The sequence below is a fragment of the Salmo salar genome, chromosome 05, assembly GCF_965601325.2.
Source record: "Salmo salar chromosome 05, fSalSal1, whole genome shotgun sequence".
Classification (NCBI taxonomy): domain Eukaryota; kingdom Metazoa; phylum Chordata; class Actinopteri; order Salmoniformes; family Salmonidae; genus Salmo; species Salmo salar.
The window spans coordinates 77,716,156-77,728,738 of record NC_138295.1 but is presented as its reverse complement, the minus strand read 5'-3'; the positions used below and the strand labels follow the sequence as shown (position 1 = coordinate 77,728,738).

Genomic DNA, 12,583 nt, shown 5'->3' with positions numbered 1-12,583 from the left:
TTGCGCTCCTCAAATTCCAACCGTCCCATACCAAACCGACCAGTGTCTCGGCCGGGAAAAGGGTAACCGTTCCACTTGATCTACCAGATCCCCTGCAGAGGGCGCCTTTAGCACACCTTATGACAGATTACTGGCAATTAGGACAGATGAAGGGACAGTTTATTCTACTAATTTGAATCAACCACTGAAATGGCCATTCGACTCTTTTCCCCATAGAACATTTTCAACCCAAATTACATATTTTCTTATTTTGAAAAAATATTTGTTCTCACTTATTGTGGTGCCAAAAACCTGTAAATTCAAGCAGTGTTCATATTTTGGGATGACATTTTTAATTGCAGCCTATTGTGTTGCACACACCAATTTCGAACAATTTAGGTTAATATTGACTATGTTGATTAATAAATATTGGCTATGTTGTAATACGGCTGTGATGACATTTTTTTTAAAATCATCAATTGAGAAATACGTTGCCAAAGCTGCCCGGTCTCCTCCCTATTAGTGAATAATAGCCTACTATAGGCGTTCTTTGGCCATTCTGTTGTAGGCTAGTCCACCACCACACCCATTTCCCAACTCCACCGAACTCTTTCTCTCACACACGCACTTCTTTCTCCAGCACTCAGCTTTGACAGCCTGCTCCATACATCAGTCGCTCCGGGAATGGGATCATCATTAGTGAGTGCGAAGAAAAACTTCCAGTTCTTCCGATTCTACGCTCTCCAAAGACTACTCTTCAAACTGCGGGGATAGCTTCGAGATAAAGCGATAGCGACTGTCAGAAATAGATATTACAGGCGTTAAAAGTTGATGTAAAGAGAGGTAACTTTACGCACTGTGGAACGACAAAAGAGAAGTGGGTCAAGCGACAAATGGGGTGAAGTTTGGAGTTAAAATTATATGAGAACATTTACTACAGAATTTATGGGATCGAAATCATTATGAATAATTTGTTGAAATAAATTAAGATCACAAAAGGGGTAATTCGGATAAGATATCAGGCGCGCGGCGCGTAAACGTAGGTCTATGTGGTCGTGGATGAATGTGCTTGGAAAGTTTTATGTAGACTAACCAACTATTCTCTGTGTCCCGATTGCGGATGATTTATAAACATTAAGACTAAGTAGGCCTAAGTGAGTGTGTTATATTAGGATAAGTTTGGAGCCAAAGCTACAAACCAAAAAACTGCCACTGATCGTAACCAGCCATGGCAAAGTGGTTTAGTTCCGCCATCAATCTGAAGAACGGGACCGAACGGGTCCGCTCAGCCTCGGAGTCCGGCCCTCAACCCCGAACCAGACACGGGCTAACACAGGGGACCAGTCTGAAGGGGAACCGGGTCAAGGAAAGTGCTGGAGGGATGGGCTCTATACTGACCGGAAGAAACCGGAAAAACTCGGCCATCGAACTGGGTCGGAACGGCTCGGGTACTGGCGGGAACTCGTTTAAGGACGGTAAGATCTGGGAGAGTCTCATCCCTGGGAAGAGTAGGAAGAATTCCAAGCTCGATGTGGGGGCATCTGAGGAGCATCGGCCCACCAGGACATCCAGTTTGGCGCATGCGTGCATCAGCAGGATGATCAAAGTGGACAAACAGGACAAGGGTCCCAAACATAGCGGTACAGGTGAACATGTGGGATCCGAAAACGAGAGGGGGAAGGTGGACATCAAAACAACGATGGTGAGTGGTTCAGATTTGGTACTGACATCTTTGTCAACAAAGTCTTAGATTGAACAAACAAAAAAGAAAAAGGCATTTAGTAGTAACAATATATGCTTTAATGCTATAATTAGCCCTACAGTGTTATTAGGCTTACTGTAATTCACATTTGATCCTGTTGTTTATTGTCATATGTGTATGGAAGCGTATGGAAGCTCGTTCCCGCCACCCAAGTTATGAGATAGTAAGTCATAATTACGTAATAGCATGTTGTGTATGGCCAATAATCCACGGTGAACTGTAGTATGGTCTGATATACTACAGCTTTCAGCCAATCAGCATTCAGGATTTGAACCAACATGTTTATAAAATGAAATAATGCACACCCTAGAATGCCCTTCAAGCCAATCAGAAACATGTATTCGACAACGCCATGGTATAACTCATGTTTGACTATGTTTGAGCTGCTTTTGAAAGCAAAAGTCGAATTGAAAACATTATTGGCATTGTTGATTTAGATTTTCATAATGGCTATGATGGGAATGGTATCTACTTAGTAAACTTGCTAGCTACTTCAGTGGATGCTGAACACATTTCTAGCAGTAAATGTGTTAAATTATAGCCATGGTATGAAATGGATAATCAACTCGGGACTCTATACGTTCTCTGGAAAATAATGCAACTCCTTCGTGGAACACACCTTCCATGTTGTTTATTATTTTCCATAGAACGCATAGCCCAACGTTGATTATCCCTTACATACGTAACGTAAGTCATAATTATGAGATAGTAAATCAGAATAATGACATACTAAGTCATAATTATGATCATGGATCATGGACATTGAATAGTCCTGCAGGTCACGACCCCTTTTGAAAGGGAAATCTGTGATTCAAACAATAAGAAAGCGTACTCCCCGCCACTTTATTTGGTAAACAGCTGAGGAATGGGGCAGGAGAAATGTAACCACTCTTAAGTACATAGAGCAAGGACTCTCACAGATGTAGGATCTTCATTTGATCCTGTATGCTACAGCAGGAATAGAATCCTGCAGCAACAGGAAATGTGAATTATTATGTGGATTCTAATTCATGGCCATTTTTTGTAGGGGTTGATACATTTTTCATTATGGCAAATCAAGTCTGATATTTTAAAGTGGAAATTACAAACTTTAGAAGCCTTTTTAATCCTCAAATAGACTACAAGTGTGCCATTCCTGCTGTGCAGGAAAATTCAAAGCAACAAAATTGACCAAATTAAGATCCTACATCTGTACGGATGCACGAACTGACCATTCGCGTTTTGAACCTATACAGTGTTTGTTTACAATTACATTGTTTACAAACAATGGAGTAACACAAGTTTATATGTTTGGTTCTGATGGGGTAAGACCATTGCTCATGAGGAATTTCTAAGTTACATTCTTCAAGAATCAATGGCTATATATTAATAATTAATTAATTGAATTAAACAGGCACCAACTCACAACAACAAAACTCTTCAGTCCATTAATTTGTAACAATATCACCACAAACTCTCTCTCACTCTCTCTCTCTCTCACACACACACACACACACACACACACACACACACACACACACACACACACACACACACACACACACACACAATCTGTGATTCACGTAATACAGATCGCCTAAACGTATCTCATAATAATGACTTAGTATCTGATAATAATGACTTACTATCTGATAATAATGACTTAGTATCTCCTAATAATGACTTCATTTCTCAGAATTATGACTTAGTATCACAATATTATGACTTACTATCTCATGATTATGACATACTGTCTCATAATAACAACTTACTATCTCATAATTATGACTTAGTATCTCATTACAATGACTTACTATCTCATAGTCAGATTTTTTTTAAATTGGGTGGAGGGAATGAGCTTCCATACATATATGTGTGCACTGATATAAAGAAAGAACTGTAGCTCGGAGAGTTGTGATCAGTCTCTTTCTCCCACCTCAGCCTTTGTCTCTACTTCTCCCTGCCCCTCCTGTCTCTCTTTCCTCACCACACAATGCACTGTGCTTTTATAACCCGCTGCATTCATGCCACAGCGCTTGGGACCAGCTGTACAAAAAACACACAATGAGACCTAACCTCATTCCCCAGTCTGTCTTCCTGTGTCCCTTCCCCTCCTTTTCCCCTAACTGCTGTCATATACATACACACAGACACACACACACAGACACACACACACAGACACACACACACACACACACACACACACACACACACACACACACACACGCACACACAGACACACACACACACACACACACACACACACACACACACACACACACACACACACACACACACACACACACACACGCACACACACACACACACACACACACACAGACACACACAGACACACACGCACGCACGCACGCACACACACACACACACACACACACACACACACACACACACACACACACACACACACACACACACACACACACACACACACACTATACCTCTTTCTCCTCCTATATTTCTTCCCCCAGTGAAGGCTATGTCTGAGGCATCACCTAACACTGTGGTGACTGTAGCTCTCCCACTGGTAGCTCAGATCACTGTGGCTCCGCTTTGATGAAGATCATACAGGCATTCAGACAGACACGTAAACACTCAACACACAGAGCCATGGGAGGGAAGACACACACAGAGCACAGAGCAGGGGAGATTCCCCAAGAAACATTCCCAGATCGTCAAGGGGACGTTTCCATACCAACTAGACTGTTACAGGTTAATTACATAGGTTATTGCAGTTACTCTGGCAGAAGGCCTACAGTATAGTACTGTGAAGGTTAGGTAGAGTATTTAACAACTTCTCTCCCGCTGTGTAGCTGATTATTCTGGAGGACTATGCTGACCCGTTTGACGCAGAGAAAACGAGGGAGCAGAGGGAGGCGGAGAGGGAGGGAGAGAACGATGGATACATGGAGCCCTATGACGCCCAGGTTATCATCACAGGTCAGTAAGGTCAGGGGTCAGATCTAGTCCTGGAGAGCTACAGGGAGTCCAGGCTTTTGTTTCAGCACAGCGCTGATACACACTGGCTCAGTTAATCAACTAATCACCGAGACCTTGATTAGTGGAATCAGGGCTGGAGTTAGTGCTGGGCTGGAACAAAAGCCTGCACTCCCTGCAGCTCTCCAAAATCAAGGTTGTAGACTGCTGCTGTAAAAAGGTTTTTAAAGGATCGGACTAGAACGAGACCCTCCGCTCTCTCTCCCCTGACTTCCTCCCTACTGGCGGTTGCTATGGGAATGGTGTTGTGCTGCGACAATGGGTGCAGCTTCCTCTTGGATTTCCTGTCTCCTGCCTCTGTTTCCTTTACCCCATTCTCTGGAAAGGAAGTTACCTCCAGTTTCTTCCCCCCACCCCTTCCATTTTACTTTACTTCTGTGTGAAAAGAACCAAAAGACCCCCACCTCCCATCCCCCTCCTCCTGGTCTCACCCAATCACTTCCCAGAATTCAGGAACCCATTCTGTCATCCAATCAGGCGTTGTGTTGACCTTTCTTCCCGTAGCTCCATTGTTTAGTCACACAATAGCCCAGACACACAGGCTACCTGACGGCCACCACAGACATGTCTGACCACATCACAAGCTACGAAGGTGTGTGTTATACTCTTAGAAATAGGGGTTCCAAAAGGTTTCTTCGGCTGTTCCCATAGGAGAACCCTTTTTGGTTCCAGGTAGAACCCTTCCTGATCCAGGCAGTAATATTTTGGGTTCCATGTAGAACCCTCTGTGTAAAAGGTTCTACCTGGAACCAAAAATAGTTATTCTAAGGTTTTCCGATGGGGACAGCCGAATAACCCTTTTAGGTTCTAGATGGCATAGTTTTTTCTAACAGTGTACAACTGAACAATGGATCACAATCATGTCACATTAGCAGTAATGTTGCAATGGCAGAGTTGGGGGTTTGATATCCACATGGGCCAAACAGGCCTACCAAATAATGACCATGCTATTGTTCTTATGACTTTGTAGGTATTCGTAGGCGGGGCTCCAAGGACCTGCTGAAGGTGTGTGTGCTGCTTCCCAAGGGAGATGGAGAAGGGGGCAAGCCTGCACCCCCCCAAATCTACGACACTCCCTACGAGGGGCTGCTGGAGACGGATGGGGAGTCAGGAGGGGTGTGGATCCCCGTGACACGGCCGGAGTCAGACCCCCGCCCCCCTGGGGAGTATGAACATCCTTGGGAGTGGAGGAAGGAGGACATCGTCAGAGCACTGACAGGTAGATATATGTTTTACAGAGGGAGGGAAGTAAAGGGAGGGAAGGAGGGAGGTAAAGAGAGGGAAGGAGAGGGAACATATTGGATACAACAATGATATACAAACATACACAGTTCTCTCTCTCTCTGTCTCTCTGTCTCTCTAGCCCAGTTTAAGAAGGGAATGAGCAGTTTGCCCCCTAAAGAGGAAGCTCCTCCACTCATCAGACAGCAGACTCTCAGTCATCAGCAGACCCTCAGACAGAAGACCTGGAACAAGAAAGTTCTCGTCCCCTCTCCCTCCTCCCCTACTTCCCCCATTCTCAAACTCTCTCCTCCCTCACCTCTCTCTCATTCCTCTCCCCCCTCTCCCACCTCTCACTCTTCTCCCACTCCCAAACTTGCCCCATCCTCTTCTCCTCCCTCCACCACCTCCACACCCAATGCAGAGACAGCCAAAGTGGACCCCATCCTGCCCCTGGAGAAACAGAGGTAAGGGAAGAGGAGAGGGAGAAGGGAGAGGCTGGATGGGGGGGATTGAGATACACTATATATACAGCAGTATGTGGACACCCATTCAAATTAGTGGATTCGGCTATTTCAGCCACACCTGTTGCTGACAGCTGTATACATTTGAGCACAAAGCCATGCAATCTCCATATAGACAAACATTGGCAGTAGAATGGCTTACTCAGTTACTTTCAACGTGGCACTGTCATCAAATCAAATAAAATGCTATTGGTCACATACACATATTTAGCAGATGTTATTGCAGGTGTAGCGAAATGCTTGTGTTCCTAGCTCCAATAGTGCAGTAGTATCTAACAATTCACAACAATACACACACATCTAAAAGTAAAGAATGGAATTGATAAATATATAAATATTAGGACGAGCAATGTCGGAGTGGCATTGACTAAAATACAATAGAATACAGTATATAGAGATGAGTAAAGCAGTATGTCAACATTATTAAAGTGACTAGTGTTCCATTATTAAAGTGACCAGTGATTCCATGTCTACAGTATGTACATAGGGCAGCAGCCTCTAAGGTGCAGGGTTGAGTAACCGGGTGGTAACCGACTAGTCATAGGATGCCACCTTTCCAACAAGTCAGTTCGTCAAATTTCTACCCTGCTACAGCTGCCCCGGTCAACTGTAAGTGCTGTTATTGTGAAGTGGAAACGTCTAGGAGCAACAACGGCTCAGCCGTGAAGTGGTAGGCCATGCAAGCTGAAGTGCTGTAGGGCATAACGCCTAAAAATCATCTGTCCTCGGTTGCAACACTCACTACTGAGTTCCAAACTGCCTGTGGAAGCAACATCAGCACAAGAACGGTTTGTGGACTCTGGAGCAGTGGAAACATGTTCTCTGTAGTGATGAATCACGCTTCACCATCTGTCAGTCCAACGGACGAATCTTGGTTTGGTGGATGCCAGGAGAATGCTACCTGCCCGAATGCATAGTGACAACTGTAAAGTTTGGTGTTGGAGGAATAATGTTCTGGGACTGTTTTTCATGGTTCCGGCTAGGCCCCTTAGTTCCAGTGAAGGGAAATCTTAACACTACAGCATACAATGACATTCTAGATGATTCTGTGCTCCCAACTTTGTGGCAACAGTTTGGGGAAGGCCCTTTCCTGTTTCAGCATGACAATGCCTGTAAGGGGGTGAGTGACTGGTTGCCGGGAAGTCAGGCGCAGGAGAGCAGAGATGGGTGATAACAGGAGAACTTTAATATACCCCCTGGCCCAAAGGCACAGGCGAGGCAGCACAAAGCACAACCACGGTAACATGAACCGGATAAACAAAACAAACAAACCTAGGTTTAAAACAAACCTAGTGCAAGCCAGCCTGTAGCGTAACACCCTACACAAAGAACAATTCCGCACACAGACATGGGGGAAACAGAGGGTAATATACATTTAGTCTGATGAGGGAATGTGAACCAGGTGTGCGGGAAAACAAGACAAAACAAATGTAAAATGAAAGGTGGAGCGGCGATGGCTAGAAGACTGGTGACGTCGACCACCGAACGCCGCTCGAACAAGGAGAGGGACCGACTTTGGCGGAAGTCGTGACAATGCCCCTGTGCAGAAAGCGAAGTCCATACAGAAATGGTTTGTCGAGATCCGTGTGGAATATCTTGACTGGCCTGCACAGAGCCTTGACCTCAACCCCATCTAACACATTTGGGATGAATTAGAATGGCGAATGCAAGCCAGGCCTAGTTGCCCAACATCAGTGCCCGACCTCACTAATGCTCTTGTGGCTGAATGGAAGCAAGTCCCCGCAGCAATGTCCCAAAATCTAGTGGAAAGCCTCCCCAGAAGAGTAGAGGTTGTTATAGCAGTAAAGGGGGGACCAACTCCATATTAATGCAGGTGTACACATACTGTTGGTCATGTAGTGTAGCATGATGCCGCCACCACCATGCTTGGAAATATTAAGAGTGGTACTCAGTGATGTCTTGTGTTGGATTTGCCCCAAACAAAACGCTTTGTATTCAGGACATAAAGTTAATTTCTTTGCCAAATTTCTGGCAGTTTTACTTTAGTGCCTTATTGCAAACAGGATGCATGTTTTGGAATATTTTTGTTCTGTACAGGCTTCCTTCTTTTCACTCTGCCAGGTTAGTATTGTGGACCAACTACAATGTTGTTGATCCATCCTCAGTTTTCTCTTATCACAGCCAATAAACAATGCAACTTTTTTAAAGTCACCGTTGGCATCATGGGGAAATCCCTGAGGGTTTTCCTTCCTTTTCAGCAACTGAGTTAGGAAGTACACCTGAATCTTTGTAATGACTGGGTGTATTGATACAGCATTCAAAGTGTAATTAATAACTTCACCCTGCTCAAAGGAATATTCAATGTCTGCTTTGTTTATTTTTACCCATCTACCACTAGGTGCCCTTCTTTGCAAGGCATTGGAAAACCTCCCTGGGTTTTGTGGTTGAATCTGTGTTTGAAACTCACTGCTCTACCGAGGGACCTTACAGATAATTGTATGTGTGGGGTACAGAGATGAGTTAATCATTATTGCACAGAGTGAGTCCATGCAACTTATTATGTGACTTGTTAAGCAGATTTTACTCCTGAATTTATTTAGGCTTGCCATTAAAAAAAAGTTGAATACTTATTGACTCAAGACATTTTGTCACGGGTGTCGTTGGGTAGAGACGACCAAAACGCAGCAGGAATGTGGATGCTCATCTTGATTATTTATTAAATAAAGTGACCACCAAAACAACAAAAACGAAGAACGACAGTTTAACAGGCTATAATAACAGCAGCAGTGCTAAAGATAACTACCCACAAAATCCCAAGGTGAAAACAAGCATCTAATATATACATTTACATTTTAGTCATTTAGCAGACGCTCTTATCCAGAGCGACTTACAGTAGTGAATGCATACATTTCATTTCATAATTTTTTTTTTTTCCTCCTGTGGTGGCCCCCCGTGGGAATCGAACCCACAACCCTGGCGTTGCAAACACCATGCGTTGCAAACACCATGCTCTACCAACTGAGCTACAGGGAAGGCTGCATTTCCTGCATTTTTATCAATTTCTTCATTTCCTGAACTAACGTGTTATCACTTACACACTAAGGTTTCTTTTGTCTTAGTGTGCGTATTAACATTTAAAAAAATGGACTGAAAAATTATATTTGAAAATACATTTTCTGCCGTTATTACTTTCGCCACTAGAGGGCGATCGCCCAATTTCTAGAGATATGTACTAGCAGTTTCTTACTGGCGATAAAAACGCCAGTAAGTCATTACTGAATAATTTAAACCCAACAAATCAAAACATTAAGTGGTTAAGTTAACATGAATTGTTTACCTAGTTTAAACAACTCATTTAGACCTGGCGTATATTTGCTGACATGTGTGCCTTTGCCCGGTTATTATGACTCCCAATCAGGAACAACGATGTACAGCTGTTCCTGATCGGGAGCCACACAAACCACACAGAAATAGACAGACTAGAAAACCATAGAAAACCAACACTAGAACATATACTCAAACCCCAGACTACATAAACCAAACACCCCTTTAATAACACACACAACCCCAACCATACAAAACAAATACCCTTTTGCCACGTCCTGACCAAATTATAATACAATTACTCCCTCTGCTGGTCAGGACGTGACACATTTCAGCTTTTCATGTTTTATTCATTTATTATGGGGTATTGTGTGTAGACCAGTGACACAAAATATACATTTAATACATTTTAAACTCAGGCTGTAACACAACAAAATGTGGAAAAAGTCAAAGGGTGTGAATACTTTCTGAAGGCCCTGTATTCTGTATATCGTCATAGCATATTGCTGTAGCCTGTACTTACTCCTCAGCCTGAAGTGTCCATACTTGCACCAGTGAAAACTTTACTTTTCGGTAGTCGCTGACTGGTAAGATTCTTCAGGAGAGCGGTCATGTGTGCTAGCAAAGCAAAGGTCCTGGGTTTGAGCCTCGGCGTGAAGGAAGTGGTATTTGCTAAGCAAGCGTTCTCTATCTCTCCCTCCTACCCTCATCTAACTTCCCAACCCTCCCCATATTCCTCCCCCTAACCTTCAATATGACATTCATCCCCATCCATTCTACTGCTCTGAAGCTCTAAACGTTGTATGTATGTTTGTTTCTCCCTCTCTTTCCCCTCATCCCTCTCTTCTCCCCCCTCCCCCTCCTCTAGCTGGTACCATGGCAGTGTGAGTCGCCAGCAGGCAGAGGCTCAACTCCAGCGCTGCAGGGATGCTAGCTTCCTGGTTAGAGACAGCGAATCAGGGACCAGCAAATACTCCATCGCGCTCAAGTGAGTGTGTTTGTGTGTGTGTTACACTTATCACTCTTCAGTGAGCACTCATCATTAACCACTTTACACACCACAGACATGGAGAGTGAGCAGCATGTGTTGGAATAACTAAGCCCCTAACGCTTTGCTACAGTACAGACATCCAGACTGAATCCTCTAGTTATGTAGCTATAGCTCTGCATCTCCCCATTACTGAAGTAATATGGTTGTTTCTCTTCCCCCCCACCCCCCCTCTCTCTCTCTCTCTCTCTCTCTCTCTCTCTCTCTCTCTCTCTCTCTCTCTCTCTCTCTCTCTCTCTCTGTCTCTCTCTCAGGACCAGTCAGTGTTGTGTCCATATCATCGTGGCCCAGACTAAGGGCAGTAAGGGTCTGGGTTATACCCTGGACCAGAGTAGCTGTGTGTTCAACAGTATACCAGAGGTGGTGCATCACTACTGTACACACAGACTGCCCTTCACTGGAGCTGAACACATGACCCTGCAACACCCTGTCCCCAGGCCACACTGAACACACTGAACACACACACACACACACCACTGCAAAGGAGTAACAGGTCTCACCCAAACAGCCTGAGAGGTACAGTATCATCTTGAGTTTCTCCAATGCACAGCCTAGTGGTCAAACCCTCACACTGCATAGCACAGAGAATATTTCAGGTGGGAATAATGTTCTGTACTATATATTATGTCATGTTTCATGTGGACCCCAGAAAGAGTGGCTGATACTTTTGCAGCGGCTAATGGGGAGCCTGATAAATACCAAATACCAAATGTTCAGCTAGTTAGCCTAAGTACCTGTGTGTGTCGTGTGCTCTGGATAATATTAGGCCTCATTGATTTGATAGCTGTCTGTATTATCATCAGACACATACAGTATGGTGCCTGTTAGACAGCAGTATGATCTGTTTTTGATGTGAATGTATTTGCAAATGTGATGGTTTCTGCAATGACCCAGGCTTGTTACTGTAATATCCCAGGCTTGTTACTGTAATAACACAGGGTTGTTACTGTAATATCCCAGGCTTGTTACTGTAATAGTCAAGGAGCCAAAGCTTGGAATTGTAATATCCCAGGCTTGTTAATGTAATAACCCAGGCTTGTCACTGTAATAACCCAGGCTTGTTAATGTAATAACCCAGGCTTGTCACTGTAATAACCCAGGCTTGTTAATGTAATAACCCAGGCTTGTTACTGTAATAACCCAGGCTTGTCACTGTAATAACCCATGCTTGTTACTGAAATAACCCAGGCTTGTTACTGCAATAACCCAGGATCTTTACTGTAATAACCCAGGCTTGTTACTGTAATAACCCAGGGTGTTACTGTAATAACCCAGACTTGTTGTACAATGTATGAAATACTGTAATGTTGACTGGAATAAAGTGAATGTGCATTTAGTTTCCTCTGTTTTTTAGATAAAGGCAATTTAATAATTATGACACCCAGACACACACACAAACACACACACACACCCATGCACACACGCACACACACACATAAACACACACGTACACACAAACACACACGTACACACACACAGACACACACATACACTGACGCACACAGATGCGCGCACACACACAGATCAGAACAGAAACACATATGACTTGGGTGATGATTGCCCCGTGATGAGAGTGAGAAGCTAACTACAGGATTTGTGAGCTGAGCTCCTCTTTAACCGCAGAGCCATTGACCTGGGTAGTAAATCAATTAGAGTTAGACACTACACAGGAACATACACACAGAGAGAGAGAGAGAAACACACACTTACAAATGTACACACACACCTCACATTTACACCATGCACACATAAGTTGAGTACACACAAAAC

At 43.9% G+C, this 12,583-nt stretch overlaps 1 protein-coding gene across 1 annotated transcript; it reads left to right on the top strand.

Annotated features, from left to right (window-relative positions):
• The first annotated feature begins 546 nt into the window (after positions 1-546).
• LOC106605919 (SH2 domain-containing adapter protein E) lies at positions 547-12,149 on the top strand. The gene is made up of 6 exons (XM_045718943.2): positions 547-1,681; positions 4,552-4,678; positions 5,706-5,954; positions 6,099-6,423; positions 10,634-10,753; positions 11,068-12,149. Exons 1-6 carry the CDS (start codon positions 1,208-1,210, stop codon positions 11,258-11,260), a joined length of 1,488 nt encoding a protein of 495 aa, XP_045574899.1. The 5' UTR covers positions 547-1,207; the 3' UTR covers positions 11,261-12,149.
• Positions 12,150-12,583: the final 434 nt, after the last annotated feature.

Bases quoted from the DNA above. Each gene is read 5' to 3' on its own strand.
- LOC106605919 (XM_045718943.2), top strand. From the start codon at position 1,208: ATGGCAAAGTGGTTTAGTTCCGCCATCAATCTGAAGAACGGGACCGAA. The intron at 1,682-4,551 runs GTGAGTGGTTCA...CCCGCTGTGTAG, and splicing joins TGGACATCAAAACAACGATG to CTGATTATTCTGGAGGACTA. The intron at 5,955-6,098 runs GTAGATATATGT...CTGTCTCTCTAG, and splicing joins CATCGTCAGAGCACTGACAG to CCCAGTTTAAGAAGGGAATG.